Here is a 25,403-nt window from a genome sequence, read left to right on the forward strand (position 1 = left end):
CTGGTACATATCAGTAAGAATATTGCTTCTAATAGGGTTGCTGGCAGCAACACAGACTCTACATGGTGCCCTATACACGTAAGAGTTGTACAGACAAACCACTCTGGGCATCTACTGTGATGTGCAGTATCCTCAAGCTAGGAAAACCTGGATCACAGACTGAGTGCCATGGCAGGGCTAGCCACTTGATGATGTAAAATATGGCTCTAGGTGATTCGGTCATGTTGACTAGTGTCAAAGAATGGGCATGGGTATTTGCCGGTGATAAGTGGGTTGATGACCTGGCATACTCCAACCTACACCAGGGACCCATGCAAATGTTGGAAGGTGAATTTGTGTCCCTATTGGCCAGAGTGTACCCACCGTAAAGCCCAGCAGCCCTGAGTCAATAAGCTACTGATACAAAAAAATTCCAGTGTAAGAAAACACTTGATAGCAGCTTCAATACAACAAAATTTCTTTAATAAAACGCAAAGCTTTCGGACATGAGTCCTTCCTCGGTGTGAACAAGCAGAACAGAACACTTTCTTTTCTTTTTATAATGAAGCTTAACTGCATCACATGACACAGCCAGCAATCAAAATCTTCTCTAAAACTTAAGACAGTTCAAATGATGCATGAAAAACAGAATTTAAGACATTTCAAATGATGCATGCAAAATAAAACTCCCCAAATAGTTAATTGGTATAAAAACATCCACATAAAACATACCTAAAAATACATTCAAACACACATGAACAAGTTCATTTCCTTTCTTTTTCAAAACAGGTTTTTGGCTTACAACTGCATTAATTCCAGGTTTAGCATCTGCTTGAAGCATTACTATCCACTTATACTCATTTGTTTCTAGCATATTATTATTGTCACCCCCTCTTCTGTTTTTAGGAACAATGTTTATGACCCTAAACTTAAAAGTGTATTTAGCACTCATTTCATCAATATGCTTTACAAGAGCATTAGTGCCTACTCTTCGTCTAATATCTGACTTATGTTCAAAAATACACTTTGTTTTCCCTATATAAAAAGCTGTAAATTTCATGCAGGTGGCAAGGTAGACTACATTATAAGTGTTGCATGCAGCAAATACTTTAAAATTATATACCTTTCCAGTTATAGGATGCACAAATTCTGCATCTGTAACAATGTCAGGGCAGCATACACAGTTACTACATGGGATAGTCGCTATTTTGATACTACACTTATTTTCTACAACTTGCAACTCCTTATAGCATAAGTGTTTCTTCAAGTTTTTACTATTTCTATATGAGAAACTTGGTCTGTCCCCAATGACATCTCTGATTTCAGGTACAGCTGACAATAACCTCCAATTTTTAAGGTTAATATTTTGGACATCCCTAGTTCTTCTATTGTATGTAGTCAAATAGTGTTGACATTTGGGTTTACCACCCTATCAGAGAAAAAAGGTTTAGCTCTACCTGCCCTTTCATCCATAACCTCCAGTTTTGACTTAATCAAAGAATCAACCTCATATCCCCTTTCTTTAAAGTCCACTATCATATCATCCATCTGCTTATTACATCTGTCATCATTTGTATTCAATCTACTAATACGTAGCATTTGACTTTTCATTATACCCCTAAACACATGGCCAGCATGCATACTGGTCCTATGCATATACTTACTTGCTTGTATCACTTTCCTATAGTTAGATGAAATTATTTCAACATCTTGCCTCTCCACTTTAACATCCAAGTAGCTTATGGCATCCCTAGAACTAGAGGCAGTAAAACTCGAAAAGTCTGTGCTACTATTAAGATACTCAGTGAAACCATCTAAACCAACCCTGTCCCCTTTCCAAATCAGGAATATGTCAACCACAAAACGCTTGTAAAAGATAACATTTCCTGCATATTGTGATGGACCATTATACACATATTGTTCTTCCCAACTTCCAATTACTATATTGGCATATGCAATGGCAGGAGTGGCTATGGGTACGCCCATGAGCAAGAATGAAGAAGTGGTTCATTGGTGGAAAGGCTTAAAAAATCTGTGTGTATTACAGAAGACTAAATGCATGTTGTATATTAATACGTATTATCGCAACCACATTTCAGTAATGTTTCTGTCAAATGAGGTCTGCTAAGCTAGGAATGGGTGTATGAAATCTTCAGAAGTGTTGTGTGCGAGTGTTTCTTTTTATATTGGAAGAGGAAAAAGTTGAGAAATCATCTTCTTTGGTAATGGCCTTTTCAGCCTTAGAAGGAGTGCTGCTTGTCAGTGACCGTTCCTCATCGAAATCATGCAACTCACCACCTTCATCCAAAAGCAACTGGCCCATTTCAATTCTGTTTGGGTGTACACACTGCAAGGGGTGATTGCTATGTTTGGGATGTGTGTGTGTGTGTGTGTGTGTGTGTGTGTGTGTGTGAGATCATTCAGCATGTGAGCACCTGTCGGTAGTACTGTATGTGGCTGCTGCGGCAACACAATTTAACACCCCCGGCTGAGGAATCTGGTTGGGGAGAAAGGCATCACTCCCTTTGGAATCACTGTCCCCTTAGTCAGAATTTCTTGTAAGGACCTTTTTTTGGGATGGTTACTGACCCTGAGAAGCCACACTGAATATTCCTGAGCAACCTCCCTTTGCTGAGGTTGTCATCAGCAAGGCAGTATTTGCGATGAAGAGTGACAAAGTGGAGTTCACCAAAATAATGACACATGCCTGACACGAGTCCAACAATTGAAGTATTTTCTTCTTCTCCCTGCCTCAACCCATCGGGGACACATCACTGCTTAGTTGCATACACACCCCTTTAAAGCTTAACAAACCCATTTTCTGGGAAACACAACAAAGTATGCCAGTTCTGAAATCTGGTTGCGATAATATGTAAGTACCGTATTTGCTAAGTGCAACACTTATAATATAGTCTACCTTGCCACCTTCATGAAATGTACAGCTTTTTGTATAGGGAAAATAACGTGCAAACTTAAAAAGTGTATTGTTGAACATAAGTCAAATATTAGATGAAGAGTAGGCACTAATGTTCTTGCAAAGCATATTGGTGAAATGGGTGATGAACACACATTTAGGTTTAGGGTCATGAAAGTTGTCCCTAAAAACAGAAGAGGGGGGGTGACAATAATATTATGCTAGAAACTAATGAGTACAAGTGGAAAGTAATGCTTCAAGCAGATGTTAAACCTGGAAGTAATGCAGCTGTAAGCCTAAAACCTGTTTTGAAAAAGAAACAGATGATTTTACAGAAATGAACTAGTTCATGTGTGTTTGAATGTATTTTTAAGTATGTTTTATGTGGATGTTTTTATACCTATTAACTGTTTGGGGAGTTTTATTTTGCATGCATCATTTGAAATGTCTTAAATTCTATTTTTCATGCTTCGTTTGAAATGTCTTAAGTTTTAGAGAAGATTTTGATTGCTGGGTGTGTCATGTGATGCAATTAAGCTTCATTATAAAAGGAAAAAGAAATGTTCTGTTCTGCTTGTTCACACTGAGGAAGGACGCATGTCCGAAAGCTTTGTGTTTTATTAAAGAATTTTCGTTGTATTGAAGCTGGTATCTAGTGTTTCCTTACACTGGAATTTTTTTGTATTTGATATTGCTGTGACAGTGAATGCTTACCATTGTGTTGGTCCCTATTTTGTTGTCAATAAACTACGGGTCAGACTGTGTCCAGTTGCATAGCTTGGGTTATCTCGGATAGCTCTACTAAATGAAAGCTGGACACAAAACCAACCAACCTGCCAAACATAATCTAAGAATTGCTACACTCAATGCAGGTTCACTGACAGATGCAACTTGGAGGAAGCTGACATGATGATAAGGAGGAGGCTGGATATTCTATGTATCCAGGAGACAAGATGAAGGGAAAGTGCATAAATGTCACTGAGACTGGGATCCAGATGTCTACTACTCAAGAGGAGGACAGGCTAGAAATGGTATGGAAAATGGAGTGAGGGAGAAGCTTCAGAAGACAGTGAGGGATGTCATCAGAATTAGTGACAGACACATGGCAATCAGAGTCCGGCCTAATGATTGGGCAGTATTCATAATCTTAGCGTATAGGAGGGTTGTAATAGTATGGAAAAGAGTGCATTCTGACAGCAGTTGCAGCACCTACTGGATAAAGCAGGACAACATGAATTGGTGTTGACAATGGGTGACTTGAATGCACATATTTGAACAGGCAGAACAGGATATGAGGACTGTCTGGGCCCACATAGGTGGGGAAAAAGGAGTAAAAAAGGAGAGGCCATTCTAGATTTCTTTCTGGCAAATGGCTTGATAGTAGCCACAGTTCAGAAAGCAAGAGATTCACAGCCTGTAGGGTTGCCAACTTTTCATGTCAGAATTTCTGGACATATATGTGAAAGTAAAATGTCTGCAGGTTAGAAGTGTGCATTAAACTCTCTTCGAGGGGATTGTCATACAATATTACTGCACTCAGTCAAACATATTCTTGTGTTCTTCAGTGGCAGTGACAGTGTCCCTTAATTATGGACTGTCCAGAAAACTTCTGGACAGTTGGCCACCCACAGGATCAAATACAAGGGTGGCCAATGCACAAGTCAGATATACTTCCTCCTAGTAAGAAATGGGCACTGGCATAGAATCCGTGATTGCAAAGTCATCCCCATTGAAACAGTTGGCCCAAAGCAAAAAACACTAGTTGCCACAATCAGCTGCAAGCAGTGGTCAGAGAAGGCTCTAAGGTCAACATAGACCAGGCTGAAAACCTGGAAGTTGACTGGAAAAAAAGCACAACAGTTCAAGAAATTACTCAGGACTCTAGCTTCTCAAGAAGAAGGGCAAATAAGTGGAGTTGAAGAAGAATAGCAGTGCCTCAAAGAAGCATGTGTGAGGACTACAGAACAGATATGCAGCCAAGCTAGGTATGGAAATAAGGTATGTAAGGAAAGCTGGTGCTGGAATGCAGAAGCCCAGGAAGTCATCAAAGGAAATAAGCAGTGCAGGAAAAAGTGGGAGAAAGAAAAGATGGAGCAGGGTAGGAAGGAATACTGGTTAGCTAACAAAAAGGCTAAGAAAGAAGGAGCAATAGCAAAGAACATGGTATCAGAGACACTCTACCAGTTACTCAGAAGTGACTCAGTTGATGGCACAAAGAAATTCTTTCAGGTCGCAAGGCAATGACAGAAAGGTAAAGAGGGTAGTGAGACACCCTTCATAAGGGATGTCAACAACAACCTGCTCACCAGTGCACAGGTCATCAAAGGCAGATGGAAGAAGTACTTTCAACAGGTTCTGAATGAAAAAAACTCCACAGAAGCTGTACTGCCCTAGACTCAGCCTACTATGAAAAGAGAGGAGGAACCCAACATAGAAAAGTAAGAAAAGCATTAAGGAAAATGAAGTCAGGGAAATCAGCAGGATCTGATGAAGTCATAGCAAATATGATAACGATACAGGGTGAGATAGGGGAGAAATGGCCCCTGAGGAAACTCATAGCAGTGTAGAGAGAAAGGCATATCCCAAATGACTGGAGAATAAGCATAGTAGTGCCAGTATTCAAGAACAAAGGAGATATACACAACTATGGACAGTATAGAGGTATCAAATTATTGTCACATTGCATGAAAGTTCTGGAGAGGGAGATTGATAATTGAATCTGCAGAGTAGTAGAAAGTAAGATGGGAGATGTGCAGTTCAGATTCAGATCAGGATGCAGCATAACTGACCCAATGTTTGCAGTGTGACAGGGAGTTGAGAAGAAGATAGAGTTGAGGAAAAAGTCCAACTGGGCATTCCTAGACTTGGAGAAAACATATGACAAAGTCCCAAGAAAGCTGATTTGGGCAGTCATGTGGCAGTTTGAAGTCCCAGAAACATTAGCAGAATTACTGCAAGCTACGTGCAAGGACCCAAATGACTCAAGTACGAACAGTATTATGTCTCACAGAGGGTTTCCAGTGGTAGTGGGGGGGTGTCAGTGTTCAGCTCTGAGCCCACTGCTGTTCATACTGGTGATGGACTATATTAGCAAACAGATCAGAGGAAACAGATCAACAAAGTTGCTGTATGCAGGTAATGTGGCATTACAGGCAGACTCTGAGCAAGAACTACAACATACAGGATACAACATATAACATATATTTATGTTATATTTAACATATAGAATAGGGGAATGAATGCAAAACTGAATGCACATGGGATGAAACTGAGTACAGATAAGACAGTGGTAATGGAGCAAATGGGAAATCAGAAGCTGACAACTGAGATAAAAGAGAAAACTGTGGAACAGGTTAACAGATTCAAGTATCTGGGAGGGATGGATAAGGAGATCAGAAGTCTGAATGAGGAGGTTGGAGTTATAATCAGAGGGGCTGCAGCCAACTGGCACAGAGTGTCAGGTATAGTATATGATAGAAGAATGTCAACGAAGCTGAAAGGTAAAGTTTACAAAACAGTGGTGTGACCAGTACTGGTACAGAGGCCTAAGCAATTGATGAAGCTAGAGGTGATGAAGTACCTGACATTGGCGGTAGGATGCATACTGTGGGGTAGACAAAGAAATGAAGACATAAGAGCATAAGCCAAAGTAGCTTCAGTTGCAGAAAATATCAAAGAAAACAGATAATGGTGGTTCAGACACATGCAGAAAAGCAGAAGACAATCTGGTGAAGAAGATATGGAACAGGCAGGAGGAAGGCAAGAGGAAACAAGGGTGTCCAGCAAAGAGGTGGATGGATTGTATGAGAGAAGATCTGTGACAGTCAGGCATGAGAGTTGAAGAAGGCAGGAGAGTGGCATTGAACAGACAAAGATGGTGACAGTTGACACAAGACACTAACCTCATGTAGAAAAATGGTAAAGGGGGGGGGGGGTGATGATGATTATTGCTTCTAATAAGCCATCTTGCATTCTGCACAAAGCAAAGTACTTCTCTTACTCTGTGGATGGGAAGACTACAAATATGTCCCCCACTCCCCCGCTTAGCACCCATGATCCTCATGGATAAGGGCAACAAGAATATGTCCCAACAAATCCTTGTTATCTCCACCTCCAGGTTATTCATACACAAAACCTAAGGACTAAAATGATCTCATGGGAATGTAAGGTTAGGATTTTTAAAATTCTCACAGATCAATAGCCTAGTAAGTTCCTATGAACCTATTCCCTTTACTCATCTCTTATCAAACCCATTATTGAATATAGCATGTCTTTTGGTATGTATTTGTTTAAGGATATCACTTAGTTTGACAGACCTAAGTCCTCAGTGACTCCTAATTAAAAAGATCAATGGCCTCACGACTTAGTGATATCGACAGACCACAGCCCCGTTCTGTACTCAGTCTTATAGACTCCTCCATGGTGATCTGTATTTAGCCTTTTGAGCCATGAAAGATTCTACCCTGTTAAACCACCTTAACAAATGATTCTTTAAATACTCAGTTAAAGGAACTAAACCTTCATCAATAGACAAATAAAACACACTGTTATGACAGATTCACATTCCAATATATCCCAGACCTCTGGAGCAAATGTCTATCACATATCAAGCAAAGTAGCACCAAAGCTTGCCACCTTAAAGCTAAACCTAGATCATTAGGTGGGCAACCTTAGATTCTCCGTTGGACTATGTTGATCTCATTGGGACTGGAGGAAACTGGTAAATATGGTTTATTGGCTAGGCTTGTAAAGGTCAGTAAAACTTACTGGTTAACAAATGAACTAATAAAAAAATCTCCACCAGACTTGCTGGTCTTGGGTCAGTCTAGGCAAGCCCACATCTCTCATGTAGGTATGCAAGTTTGCATTCTTTTCTTGAGTACTGTGCATTATAATACTGTGCATTACAGTGCCTCTTAAAATACCCCCAAATATCTTCAGGTAAACCCTTTACTAGACCCGGTTTGAGATGCCTTACCTTACTGGATTAATTGTTATGAAGAGGCTTTTAAAGCATGACAAAATATGTATAAACAACATCTAAGAAATTAAACTCAAAGTGAATGCTACACTTGCCCGTGCAGACAACGTATTTTAGAAATTTCCCTATACTGATTTTGACTGCGTAACATTCTGGGCCCCGTTTGGGCATCATTCAAACCCCACTGTTGTGTTCCCAAGCTGCTAACCCTAAGACCACTCAAATATGTCTCCATATATTGACAAATATTATTGAGCTACATGTCTCTCTCAATGTTTCTGATGTAAATTTACTCGAATAAATATATGCTCTTGAGGATGGATGGTTTGTGTTTTGAAATCCTATTTCTACTGAAACATAATATTTGCAATTTCATATACCTTGAAAAGGTTAAAAATTATGCTTTGCTTAAATGAAAATGTTTACTTATTATAGACACATTAAATTTTATGACAAAAAAAATCCAGCTTTTACATAACTATGAGCTTGATTATAAGCAATCATTACTGAAGGAAAGACAAGGTGAAAGAATATAGCTTACAATTAATTTGAGAAATAGGCAGATATGCCCCAACACACATTTCATATGATAAACAAAGACATATTTTATCTCCTTCAGTTTCATTTGCTTCCAGAAGTATTACTGGTAGATAAAATAGTATCTATTAAAGATGAAAGTTTTACTGACCACAGATATATCCACTTCAGGGGGTTTGACAGTTCCACCAATTCTAAGCTCCAGTGATTTTGTATTACGCACTTTAACCTAAAACAGATATAGTCATAAAATTACCACTCATAACATTTCAGTAATAAGTTTAAATAACATTCCAAATGATATAAGCTGCAGACTAAAGGCACATATATCTATGTGTTTTAAAGAACTTTTGCTGTCTGAAGTAATGTGAAAAGGTTTCTAAAAAAGCACTTTAGCACAATAATTAGAGATTTAAAGACAGACAGAGTGAGGGACAGACAGAAGTTGTGAAGCAATTTGCATATTAGTAAATACTTCTCAGTAAAAATGATGCATTTGTGCACAAATAAAGTTCAAGTACTATGATTCCTGAGTGAAGTCAGAACTCGAAAGAAATATTATAACGACATATTATGAATTGTTTTAGGACACCATCAGCAGTGAAGCGTAACAAGTAAATAACCTACATATTAGTTTATGTTAGAGGACTCCTTCAGCAACCCCCCAATCTAAATCTTCTTTACTTGCAAAACTTGAGAACATGTATAGCTACTGCAAATGCAAGAGAACTATTGTGCTAGCACAAGTGTAAATGCCGAACCTCAAGATTCTCAGCTCTTAATCCTCACCAAACATTGGAGAATCACATCTGCGAAGAAAATTATAATAAGGGCATACATTTCTAAACTTACAATAATGCACATGGAACATCTACCAAGTACAGCAGAGCAGACATTCTAAACACATGATGAAGGTTAAAATGTATCAGCTGCAGAAAACCATGCTAGCACAAGTGTAAATGCCGAACCTCAAAATTCTCAGCTCTTAATCCTCACCAAACATTGGAGAATCACATCTGTGAAGAAAATTATAGTAAGAGCATACAATTCTAAACTTACAATAATGCACATGGAACATCTACCAAGTACAGCAGAGTAGACATTCTAAACACATGATGAAGGTTAAAAGGTATCAGCTGCAGAAAACCATGCTAGCACAAGTGTAAATGCCGAACCTCAAAATTCTCAGCTCTTAATCCTCACCAAACATTGGAGAATCACATCTGTGAAGAAAATTATAATAAGAGCATACAATTCTAAACTTACAATAATGCACATGGAACATCTACCAATTACAGCAGAGTAGACATTCTAAACACATGATGAAGGTTAAAAGGTACCAGCTGCAGAAAACCATCTCGGAAATAATCTGTTATGGTGAGTACTTGTGTATCTGTTACAGCTTACACTGAATGGTCCTCTACAGTGAGCTGACTCTTGCTTGAAATCCCAGGCAGTACCTCCGATTCCAGAAGTACAAGTGAGACAGTACAGTTAACAGAGTAAAGCTGTATCATAATAGCTCACCCAAAGAAGAAAAAAGGATGAATCCTGAAGCACAGAGGTAGTAAAAGAGGCTTTGTTTCTGTAGTATTTACCTATATTACTTTTCTTAGTAAGGGGATGCAAAAGGGACAAAATGGCCTCAGTGCAAGGGTCCACCAGGGACACATTTCTGAAATAAGCACTAAAAATTTCACTATCCACCACGCTTGCATCAAGAGATGAGAAAATGCTCACTCATCTTAAACTCACACACCCTATAAATGTAGTCATAACCAATACTGAATAACCAATGCTTGCAGGGTACATTCTCACTGACATGAGTATACCAGAAGGAAGCAATTTTGGGTACATTGTGGGTACTGAAAAGAGCACTCTTGGCTAACATCACAAACAACTGTACTTCCATGAAGATGATATTGTTAAAGTAAACTTACCATAACAGTAGATGTTTGAATGATCACTGCTGCAGCAGCCTTGGCTAGATGGGTTATAGTCTACATAGGATATTACAGCCAGCCAACTTCCAAAGTTGAAGAGCACCATCCAAGTGCCCAGACCACTGGAAGCTCAAGCAGAGCAAGGGAAAATCAGGGTGCCAATCCCTTTAGAACTTTCATGCCAGCTGAAAGAGGGAAGCTAAAGCCTCTAAGATGTCAGTGTCAGGCAGTAACAAATCAGTATATTCATTCTGTCAACAAAATTAAACACAAAATGGGGGACGAAAGGAGGGAGCAGCTACTGCAGCAGTGATCAGTCTGAGACACAGAATAAAACAAATTAAGGTGTAAACAGAGCAAGAACAAATGTAAGAAAAAAAGAGCAGTTCCAACATGAAAAGGACATGATGGTCCTTTACCAAAGACTCAAAGTAACAAGGAGGAGACAAACCAGATTCTAGATGTCAAGGTCAGTACTAAATTATTTTCAAGATATGAATAGGGAGATTTCTTTGATTGCATCATTTGGCTATTTAAAAGGGTATTCAATCAACACCAAATTAACCAGGTACAGTGAGGTATTTAACTTCCCTGCTCAATGCATGGTCTTTCAAAAAAGGCTGAGACAGACTGTTTAAATTATAACAAAATTAAACATGTTAATCTGAATGTTTTAACTATTGAAGTATACAGAAAAAAATTCTGAAAACACAGTAGAAAAGCAGTGGCAGTGATTATAATGAAGAAAAGTACAGCTGTGTAGGTAAACTCACCATAACAGCAGATGATTGAATGGTCACTGCTTCAGTAGCCTAAGCTATATGGGTCATATTCTGCATAGGATATAACAGCTGGCCAGCTTCTAAAGCTTCAAGGCACCTACCACATGGCAAAACCATTAGTGAGCTTGAGCTGAGCTAAATAAAAGTCATGTTTGGGCACCAAGCCTTTTCAGAACTTTCATGACAGATGAGATAGGGACCCTAACCCCAGAGAGGACATTGCTAGAAAAAGAAAAAAATACATGTCCAAACACTGGCAGGTCTATGGACATCCAAAGTGGTAACATTTTCTGATATGGTTCAATAAAGTCTACAGATTTTACACTGTCTCTCTGATGGCATGCTTATATTTTCCATCATTTATTGAACTCTGTGATTTTCAAATGTGTTTCTGAGTATTATTCCATATTCCTGCTGGAAGTGCGAACAGTTACGTGCTGTTTGTTTTTCAAATTTTATACTAATTTGATTTCCAGAGATTTAGCTAGATGTTCATATTTTTCAAAGTTTTTTTTCCCATTTTCAATGTCTGCATTGACAGATATGCCTCTTCTAGACCTGGAGAAGTAATCTAATTTATAGTGCTTTGTAAAAGTATGTTCAGAAAACCAAGTTACTGCTTCTAGAATGTTTCTAGAATCCAAAAATCCAAAGATGAAGGCAGAGCCCTTGTAAAATGAGACTCAACCTTGCTGGAATAGTTTTGTTGTGGTAGGAATAACAAAAGATGATAGCCTGAGACAAACATATGGAAACAGTCTGTTTTAATACAGGTTGACCTTTCTTGTTAACTTCACAACAAATGGACAACTGATCAGAAGTGTAGAAAGATTTAGTTCTGCCAAGACAGTACTTGAGTTGTCTGTGGACATCCAAGATATGAAGTATCCTTTCTCCTTTATTTGTAGGTTCTGGAATGAAGACAGGCAAAAGGATAGATATGCCTACTGTAAACTCAGATACCACTTTAAGTATAAAAGGATTAGTTCTCAAGGAATCCCAGTCTTTTTGGAAAATGAGATACGGCTGACCAACCATAAGAGCTTGTAACTCAGATACTCTTCTTGCAGAGGTAAGAGCAATGAGTAAGGCTGTTTTCTATGTTAAGAATCTCAAGTCAGTCTGATGATCTGGTTCAAATGGCGCAAGTGGTTTTCTGTGGGCTTCTTAAGTAGAACCTCCTTCAAAAACATTTGGACATGAGACTGCATTGAAGGATGGGGATCCATGTATAGACATACTGAAATGTCTGACAGATTAACCTTGATAGAAGAGTAAGACTCAGACTAGGATAGTAACACACAAATACTGTAAAAACCAGATAAACATGAGTCCTGAATGGTTGCTGGTTGTTTTTTTGGCGCTAACTATAAAACCCTTCCCTTTCAATAATTTATGATTTTCTAGTAGCAAGCTTTCTTGCCTCCATCAGTGCCTGCTGCAAGTCCTCAATAAACAAGTGCCTAAAAGGTATTTAGCCTATCATCCAGGCAGTCTGTTGTTGTTGTTTAGGGTCAGAACACATTTAACAGCACTTTTCTTGTATGATTTAATCCAGTCTGTAAGGAAGCTTGTGGAAATTGCCCCTGGCCAATAAAAAAAGAAGGAAGAACCACTGTTCCCTGGTCCAGTAGGAAGACACCAAAATGATCTTTGGGGAGTCTTTCTGAATCTTTAGAAGAACCCTGAAAATCAGTGGGAAGAGTGGAAAGATATAGAAGAATATTCCTCTTCAAGGAAAAAAAAGACATCTGTCTTCCAGGCCTTCTTGTATGGAGTCCTGAAATAGAATTTTGCTAACTGATTGTTTAGACATGAAGCAAAAAGGACTACACCTCAGGAATTTCCCACTGATGGATCAAATTTTGTAAGACACCCGATTCAGCTTCTATGTGTGATGGTCTGCCTTTGTCCTTCTCAGCTGGACTGTCTCACAGTTTTGTTCTGATGGTATACAAGATGCTAGGAAAGTGAGATTGTACTGTAAAGTTACATCCCATGCTAGCATAGCTAGTCTGCATAGGGGTTAAGATATGGTTCCCCCTTGCTTGTTTATGCACCACATCACTGTGGTATTGTCTGTAGACACTTGAAGAGGTCCTGAGTATTATATGAGTTGAAGAGTTGACAGCCATTATAAGACCTACCATCTATTTTATGTTTATGTGCTGTAGTTTATCTTCTTGTCCCATAGACCTTGCACTCCCCCCCAACACTGCCTCACAAGCAAAATCTGAAGGTGTCTGTTGTGACTGACTGCTTTAGAGCAGGACAAAAGAAGGGGAGACCTGGATTCAGGGATATTTGATGTCTCCACCACATGATTTTATTTTCCTAAATCACAGAATGGGGATTTGAAAAGATAATTAGTGTTTGTGCTGTGACCAAGCAATTTCAGATACAGCTGTATTTTTCTCATGTGGAGTATTGCAAAAAGTATCATGAGAATCTTGCACACCATGAGACCCAGAATTCTGAGATATTTTCTCACAGTGACAGTACTCTGAGTGGAAAACCCCAGGAATAGGTCTAAATACAAATCTATTTTTTCATATGGAAGAAAAGCTCTGGAAACACAATTCTGTGTGATGGAGTCAAAAAAGACTTTTGGATGTTCTCTTGGAACCACAGACTGTGTAGGAGATCTCTAACCCAAGTATGAGATTCCTGACACTTTGCAGAAAACTCTGCCCAGATAAGCAAGTCATCTAAATATTGAAAAATGCAGACACCCTGTAACCTGCAATGGGTTCTGACAGGAGCTAGACACTTTGTGGGCAATCTTGGGGCAGTGGATAGGCAAAAGGGTAAATCAGAGAACTGATAACATGATCCAGGCACAAAAATCCTTAAGAAATATCAACAATTTAGATGAAAAGGGATGTGATATTTATCTTTTAAATCCAACATTACTACAAAAACTCAAATGAAGAAGGGGTAACAGATTGTAATGTGAAAGCATTTTGAACCTGGGCACTATCATAAGATGATTCGAAAAAGAAAGATCCAGAATTGGTCTCCAGGAATTTATTTCTTTTCCAATAAAAATATTTTGGAATAAAATCCTTCACATCAAATGGGAAGGAAGATCTGCTTCTATTACCCCATTGAGACAATATGTGGTATCGGGCAAGAGGGAATGGAAGGGTTTGGTCTAGCAGATGAGGAGGCATCCCCAAAAAGAAGGAATTTCCTTCCACTGTCATCTGTACTTTAGCCGCATCAGCTTCAGATCCCATCTGTCTGAATCAATCTGTTGCCAAAGAGACAGAAATTGAGATTCAGCCTTTCTGGAAGGGATAACAGAATGCCAGGGTGGGAAGTTGGGTAAGGGACTGACACAGTCAGGGGGCAAGATCACTTAAATAGTAAGTCTGCCTTACTTGACTATCATTTGTTCTGGGAGGGGTACAACTTTCTTTTTGGAACCTCCCTGCCATTGCCTTTTAAACGTCTGCTTACCAGCATTCTGATGATACTATTTATTTTGTCTCTTGCCTAAACTGGGTGAGGGAGCAGAAAATCTCTTGGAAAATTTAGAGACGGAGGGATAAAATATCTCAGAGCTACCTTGAATCAGCTTACCTTTTTCATCACATGTTTTGGAACCCCCTGCAGCAAAAGGTCCAAACACTAATTCTTTATTGAAAGGATAATTCAAAATTTCATTTTTTTTCCTTCTTCTGGGAGGTTCTTAGAATACAGCTAGGCAAACCTCCACAAAACAATACCAGTGGCAACAGTCCTGGAAGCAGTATTTCAGTGCCATAAACACACTTCAAACAATAAGTAATAACCTGAGAAACAGAAGAAACTAAACCACACAAAGCAGATTATCCCTCACAAAAGGAAACAGCATCCAAAACATTCCTCATGTTTTCACAATTACTAAGTATAAACTTTATAAACGAAACACACCCAGTCACAAAACCAATAAAGAACAAAATCCAAGGCAAAAAACGGGTACCACGCACCAGCAGTAATTGTTAAAAACTCCTCTTTATTCCAATGAAAACACAAGCCAATTCGGCCCAGAAACGAAAAGAACAAATAACTGTTGAGCGCGCTTTCCCTTTGTTAAATACAAAGCTTCCTCAGATCAACCCTACTTAAAAGTACCATGCTTATATATACAATTTAATTGAATTCATTGAAATAATTAACTCATTACTTTAATTAGTAATGAATGTTAAAAACACATTACTCCATTTGTTGGCAGTGTTACAAAATTGTTACCAGTACTGCCAATATTGCATATCTAACATCTCGTAGATGCAAGCAGGTATAAAAAAACTGTACAGGTTGTATGTAGATTTAAATAAAACTAAAAACTTTCTTCAACTACAAGTTTTGAGCTAATTTATAATGCATGTTTAAGAACTGAGACACTGTGGTTTGGACATTGAAAACCTAACCAAATGAATGAATGTAAAAAAACGTAAATGCAACACCCGTAATGCTCATAAAACTGTAATGAACACTCTGAAAGAGTGTTAACCACCAAAAAAAAAAATTGTATATTAAAAATTGTTACATGGAAAAATCCACGTACCTGTGTTTAAAATAAAAATAAAAATGAATTAAAATAAAAATAAAAATAAAAAATGTGTGACCAACAAGAAAGCTCATTCTAATAGTGTACAAGTTTAAAACTCCCTTTCTACAAAGGTTTTACCAAGTCCCTTCTACTCTATTTAATGATCTTTTCTTTGCAGTTACTTATAATTTTGCTTGTCTTAATTTCAAGACACTATGAATACTAATGTTGTCATTAAGACCTGGGGGTCTACTGGCATCCATTTTTAGTTGCCAAAATAACTCCCTAAACTCCACTCTGGATTCCCAGTTGCCCCCCTTTGGATCTATCGTTACTTGCTCTATTACTGCAAATTTAATATTCATTTTACTACAAACTAAAGAGTGTTTGTAGAAGGCATTGGATTCTTTACCTTTGCTGATTTCATACATGTGTTCGTAAATTCTTTTCCTTAAAGTGCTGTGGATTTTCCTATGTAAAAACTATTGCAACTTACGCATACACCAATGTACACAATTCCTTTTGCACCACAATTGTAATATCTTGGTGCTATCAGCTTGATACCTCTGGAGAGAATGTAAACCTCTTGTTGGTGCAAAATATATTCACACTGTCGACATGACCCACATTTATAAGTGCCCTTTTTAGAATTAATGTTGCCCACTAACTGAATTTCTTTCTTCTCAAATATGTCCTTTAAATTCATCCCCCTTTTTCTAATAAAGGATGGTTGAGTGGGAATATATTTTCCCATATCGTTGTTTATTTTCAGTAAAGGCCAATATTTCTTAATAATGTCTTCCACTATTTTAGATGTAGCAGAAAATGTGTGTACAAAAGCTTGATTGCAATTCTCCACCTTCTTACCCCCTGAATTCCTTACATTTTTGCTTAATCCTAATAGTGGAAAATATTTACTTTTTCTATCTTTCGTTACCTCATTCACTAAATTCTGTATCAAGGAATTGGGATACCCTCTTTCCATAAAAAGGGAACTGATATAATTGACCTCCTGTGCAAATACCATGTCTTCACTAGTCATTCTAGATGCCCTTATCAGTTGCCCTTTGATAATACCTTTTTTCTGGTAAAAAGGATGTTCACTTTCAAAATACAGATACATGTTCGAAAAATTGGATTTTCTGTACAACTTTGAATGAAAACAATTTTTAGATAAATCCTTGTATAAAGTCACATCCAAATAATTAATACTTAAATCATCAAAAGTGCATGCAAATTTCAAAAAGTCTGTACAAATGTTTAAATATTCAAAGAATTCTTGGAATAATTCCCTGGATCCTCTCCATAAAATACAAATGTCGTCCAGAAAACGAGTGTAAAATTAAATATGTTTCATCCAAATAGTGTTAAAAATAAACTTTCGTTCCCAAAAATATAAAACACAGTTGGCATAAATGGGGGCACAAGCTGCCCCCATAGCCACACCCTTTTTTTGTTGAAAATGGTCGCCATTAAAATACATAAAATTGTTCTTTAAAACTGTTTCAGTGAAATCTACAATTAAATTAATCATATTTCCATCTAGCCCTGAATCAGAACTTAAGATTTCACGAAACCATTCCAAGCCTACAGTATGTGGAATGCTAGGAAATAGCTCGACCACATCTATAGTGACGAAACATATTTCAACCTCATATTTGTCTATGGGAATTCTTTTCAAAAAATCCCAAGAATCTTTGGTGATGTGTGGTACAGAGTTAATGAACTGCTTCAAATGTGCATCTACGAATTTAGCTAGTGGTTCAGTGATACTCCCAGCCCCCACTACAATGGGTCTAAATTTAAGTGCCTCAATTCCTTTATGCACCTTTGGTATCCCAAATAGAACAGGGAGCCTAGGATTCAAAACATACAAAAAATTATATAATTTTTCGTCAATGCTTCCTTGAAGTAAATGGTCCATTAGATAATAATTTATCTTTGAGTGGGCAATATTAATTTCATTACGTGACACTTCCATGTAATGATCTGCATCTTGTAAGATATTATGTATGCAGGTCTCGTACATTTCATGGTACATCAAAAATGTTTTTTACATTCATTTAGTTAGGTTTTCAATGTCCAAACCACAGTGTCTCAGTTCTAAAACATGCATTATAAATAAGCTCAAAACTTGTAGTTGTAGAAAGTTTTTAGTTTTATTTAAATCTACATACAACCTGTACAGTGTTTAATACCTGCCTGCATCTATGAGATGTTAGATATGCAATACTGGCAGTACTGGTAACAATTTTGTAACACTGCCAACAAATGGAGTAATGTGTTTTTAACATTCATTACTAATTAAAGTAATGAGTTAATTATTTCAATAAATTCAATTAAATTGTATATATAAGCATGGTATTTTTTAAGTAGGGTTGTTCTGAGGAAGCTTTGTATTTAACAAAGGGAAAGCGCGCTCAACAGTTATTTGTTCTTTTCGTTTCCGGGCCAAATTGGCTTGTGTTTTTGTTGGAATAAAGAGGAGTTTTTAAGTAGAAACTTTAACATATGAGCCTGACAATTCAAAGTTCTAAACGTCAATGTTGCAGAAGCATATACTTTTTTCCCCAAACTTATCAGTATAGCTTTATAGTCCTTGTCAGAAGGTAAAGGATTAGAATTAACAAAATGTTTGGCAGCAGCTGGATTAACTAAAGCTATAGCTGCTGAGTCAGGTCTGGGATGAGTGTATAAAAACTTGAAAGACTGAGGAACTTTGTACAGTCTACTTGCTTTCTTAGGGGCAGCAAAGTGGCTGTCAGGGGAGACCTTCCTCCACTACTAAAAGCCACTGGGGATAGGTGAATGTTCTAGGAATTCTATATGTAATAAATTATCGCATTTTCTTAGGGACTAGGAATCGTCAGTGTTCTCAAATGAAAACACTGGCACATTCTATAAATAGTCTTAGAGAAAATAAATCCCGCACAGGGAGACTGAGATCCCTTATTCTCCTCAGAGGTTGAATCAGAAACTTGAGGAATAGAACTTACATGTCCCTTGACATTCCCCTACAGATTCATCTTCTGAAAACTTTTAGGCAAAGAGGAATCCCTTTTATTTTACCAGAAACCACTTTATAAGAAGGGTCAATAACTTATACAAGACCTTGCGCCAAAGCCCAATAAATTACTCCTGTGTAGACAAAATGACACTGGAGGTTATTCTATCTCTTTTTGCTAGAAAAGTTGGTAAAAACAGAATATTGCTAGCAACAGCCTTCCCAGGGATGGGCACAATATTCTGACCAAGCAAGGGCGCATTCCCTGCCCCTTCTTCCATGAGCAACAAGAATGGCTCTTTCTTGTCCACTGAGGAAATCCCAACAGCTGCAGAGGATGTGACTAATCCCTGGTCTATGACTGCTGTATGTACAATACCAAAGGGATGAGAGGAAAAAGCTGAGTGGTCTGAGGAACTAACGATGGCCACAGAAGTGTTGCCCACCTGCATCTAAGGCACATTATAAGCCTGCTGTGGTGGCAAAGGCTGCTTAGTTAACTTTTTATTTTTATAGCTGGAAGAAGGTTTGACATTGGGACCAGAGGTTTGTTCCACAGTCGAGCTGAAAATTGTGCTCGTTTCCCAGGGAAACTTGGCAGAAATAGTTAATAAAACAGGAAAGTTGCAATAAAGTCACTTTTTCACAAAAATTCAGAAAAACAGTTTAAACACTTCTCTCAGCCCCAGAAAGTAAAAAAAAACATAATTTCTTCATAGAAAAGGTAGTTTTAAACAACTTTTAACAAAAAAAAAAAAGTAAAAAAAGTGTGTTCCTATTTAAAAGTACATAAAATAGCATGACAGTCAACAAAAATACATTTCTGTAGCTTTAAAATATTTGTTTACACAGAAAAGAAGTTTAAACAACAAAAAGCAATGAGGCTATTTTTTCCCAAAGGGAACTTAGATGCGCATCAATGAGATAGAGTTAGCTGACCATCGATCCTCATAAACCCTCAGAGGAGCACTCTACTCAGCAGCAGGAAAGCTCTAAATCAGTCTTTGTAGTCAGCTCTGCTAAAGTCGACTAATGGCTTGGGTGAGAAGAACGTACCCTGAAGTTTTGGAAGCTGACTGGCCATTATATCTTATGTGGGATATAAACAATGTAGCTTAGGCTACTGCAGCAGTGATCATTATGAAGAACATCAACAATTTCACCCCAGAAACAATATTTTTAAACTATTTTTACCAGAAAAATAAAAATGTGCGCTCTGATTTAAAAGTACATAAATGTCATGAGACAGTCAATACTTTTTCTAACTTAAAAGTACTTTTTCAGAAAAGGCAAGTTTTCTGCAAGACAAAAGTAAAGTGAAAGATTAATCCTTGAAAGGAACTTATCTCTCCAGCAATGGAACAGCATTAGCCAAACATCAGTACTTGAAAGTCCACAAAGGAGTGCTCTTCTCAGTGGCAGGAATGCTTTGAATGGCTTGGTGCCCAGACCTGACTTTTTGTCAGCTCAGCTTGAACTGACTTAATGGTTTGAGAGCACAGGAGGTGCCTGAAGCTTTGAAAGCTGGCTGACTGTTAAATTCTGTGCACTATATAACCAATGTGCTGCAGTAGCAATCATGATGATGAACATTAAGGACTTACTTTCTTAGATGGGAGAATGAATGTCAAGTCACCATATGTGAAAGGCAAGGAGACATTATGGAGAAGGAGTATAACACTACCGAACGGATGAGGAGGGTGAGGACCTTTACCTAGGTAGTAGAACAAAACAGCCCAGAAAGCTGGTACTCAGCACTATAAGTAAGTATAAGGGGATTCATGGGGTGCAGCATAAGCCATTGCAGTAGGTTTGACAGGCAAAGGGAGAAGCCATAATTTCTAGAACAAGCCCAGGTCTTGGGGTCAAATGTCTTCAGTGTAACCAAAGGAGAGATGTACAGCACCAATGTCCACTGAGACAATGTAGGGAACAAAACACATTGGAGACAGCAAGCAGGGGTAGAGCTAAGGCAATGATGATATGCCTGGAGGCAGCTACTGCACCAAACTACCACAAGATTCTCTACATTATCTTGGTGAAGTTGAAACAAACCTTTACTACAAAAGATACAGCATAAGACACAACTGTTGTTAAGACAGCAATGGTTGAAAGGGAGCAATACTTTTATAGGCAGTTCATTCTAGGGCTTTGGGAGAAACACCTTTTCAAGTACCAACGGTCAGAGTTCATTTGGACTAGGAAGAAGGACAAGGAAAGAAGCAGGTGGTAATTTTCATTCCAACTGATGTTTTAATAGGAAATGATTATGATAACACAGTATCTTGTGTACGTGTAGACATGGAGGCAGGCATGCAGGGAAGGCAGAAGTGAGGAGAAGCATACACTGCCCAAACGTACAACAAACATTATTGATGTGGTTATTTCAATAGGGGGTGGGGCTAGTTATTAGTGGAAAGCCTGAATCTCAGCCACAGCTGTTGAAAGAAAGTGTGTTTTCCTCAGAAAGGCTAATTCAAGGTGAGAGACAGGTGGTAGCAAGCCTAAATTTAAGGTACCACTGTCAGCTGATGCCATACCTCCATTGGGTGGGGAGAGACTAGGAACGGTCACAAAGGAAGAATAAGACAGTCTCATCTCAAACTCTTTAATTTACAGAATTTGAAGGAGGTAACCAAGGAGGCCTCTGATCCTCAAAAGTGGGGGGAGGGGTCAGTCTGTATACTGGGAAAAAGGTTATTGTACAGAGAATGTTCTCCAAAAGGAGAAATAAATAGATGGTAGAGTGATACAGCAGCTGATAGCACAAAGAGACAACTGAAAGGCAGTTCTGGTCATAGCTCATGACATTCCGTTTTCAGGCCACATGGGCATAAAGCATACAAAAAGAAGGCTTACACAGACTTTCCATTGGCCAGTTACAACACAAAATGTGAAGGAGAGCAGTGTCACAATACTGACAGGACGGGAGATAAATCTTAAGCTGCTTTGATTGTTGCTGTTGTGTCTTTCGGCTTTTCCCGGTTAGGGGTCGCCACAGCGGAACTCCGGTCCGCTAATGATTGGCAGTTGATTTTTACGTGCTGAGTTGCCAGCCCTAACGCACAACCTTCAACAAAGGTAAGCCCATTCATGCATGTCTCCACGCAGAAGATGCTCTAGCTGAGAGTCGAACCGGTCAGCGTCTTATTGTGAGGCGAAAACACTACTGCAGCACCACCACCGCGGATCTTAAGCTGCTTTGATATTTTTCCTATTATGGAAAAAAAAACATTTCACAGAGCAACTATTGACATTGTGGCACCTCTTTGTAGCCCAAGCTACACAAGTAAGTAGTATATACTGGTGGTAGTGTACTAGCTACTACATACCATGGATTGGTGACTATCTTCTATTTAGACACAGAAGGTGGCAAATGCTGTATTACATATTTTCAGCAAGGTAAGCTTCCCAAGGGAATTCTGACAGAGTCAGGTGTTAGTTTCATGTTGGACCTGCTGGCCTGTTTTTGGAAGACTTGTGGCATGAAGCACTTAAAGGCAATGTTTAGAGTATTTGCAAACCAGGTTAAGCAGGAGTTGGACAGGAATTTATTCTGTTCCCTCTTTACATACAGAAAACAGAGGTAATCCAAAAGGGTCAAGTCTGGTATTCCACCTGTTACTCAAAGGGTGGCAAGACTAACAAGAAGCAGAGTACAAGTACAAAGGATTAGTCCAGCTAGCAGATCCAGAAGACTCTCTCGATGATGCTCTCCCTGTGGGAGGAATAAAGACATTTGTTGACGTTTCAAATAGTTTATTCAGTTAAGTAGGTAGATGGATGAGTGCTCTTGTTCTAATGAATATTAGGAATAAAGACATTTTCTTGAAGTTTCAGATAGTTTATTCAGTAAAATAGATAGAGGGATGACTGTTCTTGTTCTAATGAATATCAGCTGGTGTTCTAATGAATATAGCTCAGCTACAATCTATCATTTGTTTACAATTATTTGGCTTATTAACAAGATGAAACAGTAACCTGGAGGTCCCCAGTCAGTTAATCAGGGTAGTAGTAGTTTATTGTGCTGGGCCAGGAGAGAAGGCTGTAGTGTTGGAGAATACTTCCAGCCTTCATTTGAAAATTAGAGAGACAGAGAGATAGAGAGAGTGTGTGTGTGTGTGTGTGTGTGTGTGTGTGTGTGTGTGTGTGTGTGTGTGTGTGTGTGTGTGTGTGTGTGTGTGTGTGTGTGTGTGTGTGTGTGTGTGTGTGTGTGTGTGTGTGTGTGTGTGTGTGTGTGTGTCTGTGAATACACCAGTTTATCTAAAGTAAAATTATTGTGTGCAAGAGAAAACTGGAAGGTACCGACACCCATAAAGAATGGTAAGAAAGAGTTCAGGGAGCTAGGTCAAAGATCAAGACTATGTTTGGTGGAGTGTTCAGTGTGAAGTGTTTTCTTGGGTGTGGATGATGTAGACCCCTACTCAAGGCAAGAGTGTATATTTCCTGTGTGATCTGGTGGCTAAGCTGCATTTAGACAATTTTGTGGTTCATATTTGTGTGACTCTTTTACACTTAATTTGTTCAGTATGTATAGTATGACTCATGAGACCATACTCTGGTGATCATCAGATTATTGCTTTTAGCTAATTTTATTTGTAGACAGTGAAGCAGATTTGAAGACTGTAACTCCTGAGGCCCAAGTGTCACAGTGGTGACATATCATAACTGGACTTCACGGTGGTTGGCAGTGCTGGGATTCAATCCCCATCTCTCTATCACCAGAATGGGCTTTCAAAGCATGTATACACTTACAAAAAGACTTTTACACAAAAATATGTTGGAAACTTGAGTTTTCTTCCTTTTTGTAAAGTTGTGAAGGCTAGATGGAGGAGGTAAACATTAAAGATACCAGAAACTGTATGAGTCCAGGAAAACAGAAACTGTGGATGAAATTTAAACAGTTTGTACATAGAACAATGATGAGAATTGAAATGTGAAGAAAGACAGCTCATCATGCAAATAGAAACCTGAAATACACAGACGAGCACACACACACACACACACACACACACACACAACTATTTATCTATATACAGACAGATAATAGCTAGATAGACAGATATGCGTTACCTATACTTCTAACCCTCGTTTAATCGACAGAAAAAGACTGACTGCATAATATCGACATGGCAAAATGTTGACACAGTACAAATATTTAAGCACAAAATACTGACAAAATGGAAGTTATACTAGGAAAGGTTTATGCATTTTCTGACTGCTACGCAACCTCAGAATTAGTATATATAATTAGCAGAGGCTGGGGGGCTTGCCCCCCCCTGCAAAAATAGCTGACTAAAATGTCAAGTTTGGCAGCCAAGCCCTTCAGAGCTTTCATACCAACAGAGAGGGAGAGAGAGCATAATGCCCAGCCAAGGACAATACTAGGAAAGCAAAAATAAAAGGTCTTCACCCTGGCAATAAAAACATACAAAAATAAGGGGGGGTGGAATGTGGGAGTGGCTATTGCATCAGTGATCATTCAAACATCTACTGTTATGGTAAGTTTACTATGCTCAGCCTATGGCTCACTACTCCAGTAGCCTTACGTATAGATTAACATAGTTTACCACATCTGGGAGGAGGAAAGATTAGGGCCCAGGAGCCCCTGGAGAGTGGTCCTAGCAAAGCCTGTCCCAGACAGGGAGAAGAAATCTAGTTTATAGGGATTTGTAAAAGTAAGTACAGAGGACCAAGTTGCTGCTTCTAGAATACTTATAGAGTCTAACCCATTCCAAAAATCCACAGATGAAGTCAAGGCCCTGGTAGAATGAGATGTGACCCTACTTAGAATTGTATCGTTGTGGTGGGTATAACAAAGGGTAACAACGTGAGACAACCACCTGGAAACAGTCTGCTTTGACACAAATTGTCCTATTTTTCTTACCTTCACAATAAATGAACAACTGATCAGAGTTCCTGAAGGATTTTGTTCTATCAAGATAGTACCCAAGATATCTGTGGGCATCCAATGTACGGAGTATCCTTTTTCCTTCATTTTTATGATCTGGAAAGAAGACAAGGAGATAGATAGCGTGGCTTAAAGAAACTTTGATACCAATTTAGGTATAAATGAAGGATTACTTCTTAAGGAAATCCTGTTTTTGGGAAATGACTGCAACTCTGAATCTCTTCATATTGCAATACATAATATTGAACTGGCTTTTCATCAAAATGCTGGTACTTCTTGGGATTTGTTGTTTGCCCTTTCCCCAATGTGGAGTGATCACAGAGCTGGTACATATAATATGCAGGGTGTGTGACGAAAAAAAAGTGTTTTCTGTGTTACCAGCATTTTTATGAACAGACGGTTCAATGTTTTGTGTTGCAATAGTTTGAAATTCGATATTATGGCAGTTCAATATTACAACGTAAACCTGGAGGCACCCCAGGAAAAAATAGCCCTGTGGGAAGAAGTGGGACAAGATTTTTATGTTTGAAACTCCAGTCAGGGTAGGAGATTCCTTACCCAGGTGAGATTCCTGACACTATGAAAACGAGCCTGCAAAAATAAGCAAATCATCTAAACAGGGAAAAATGTGAATACCTTGCAGTCTAGGCTATCACAGGAAATAGACACTCTGCAAGGGCTCTTGGAGAACTGGATAGACAAAAGCATAATTCAGAGACTGATAATGCGACCCTAACACAGAAAAACTTAAGAAATGTCTGAAATCTGAATCTATAGGAATGTGATGAAATGCAACTTTTAAACCTAATGTCACT

General features: G+C 38.5%; 1 protein-coding gene across 1 annotated transcript in view; it reads right to left on the reverse strand.

The window, feature by feature from the left end:
• Positions 1 to 25,403, reverse strand: part of CFAP47 (cilia and flagella associated protein 47) — a 7,413,452-nt gene that overhangs the window by 5,364,794 nt on the left and 2,023,255 nt on the right. The window contains exon 18 of the mRNA XM_044071840.1: positions 8,563 to 8,640. Coding sequence (XP_043927775.1) covers positions 8,563 to 8,640 — 78 coding nt within the window. The remainder of the gene's footprint in view (positions 1 to 8,562; positions 8,641 to 25,403) is intronic.

This window comes from Protopterus annectens, chromosome 5.part0 (genome assembly GCF_019279795.1).
Source record: "Protopterus annectens isolate FY-2018-M chromosome 5.part0, PAN1.0, whole genome shotgun sequence".
NCBI classification, from domain to species: domain Eukaryota; kingdom Metazoa; phylum Chordata; order Ceratodontiformes; family Protopteridae; genus Protopterus; species Protopterus annectens.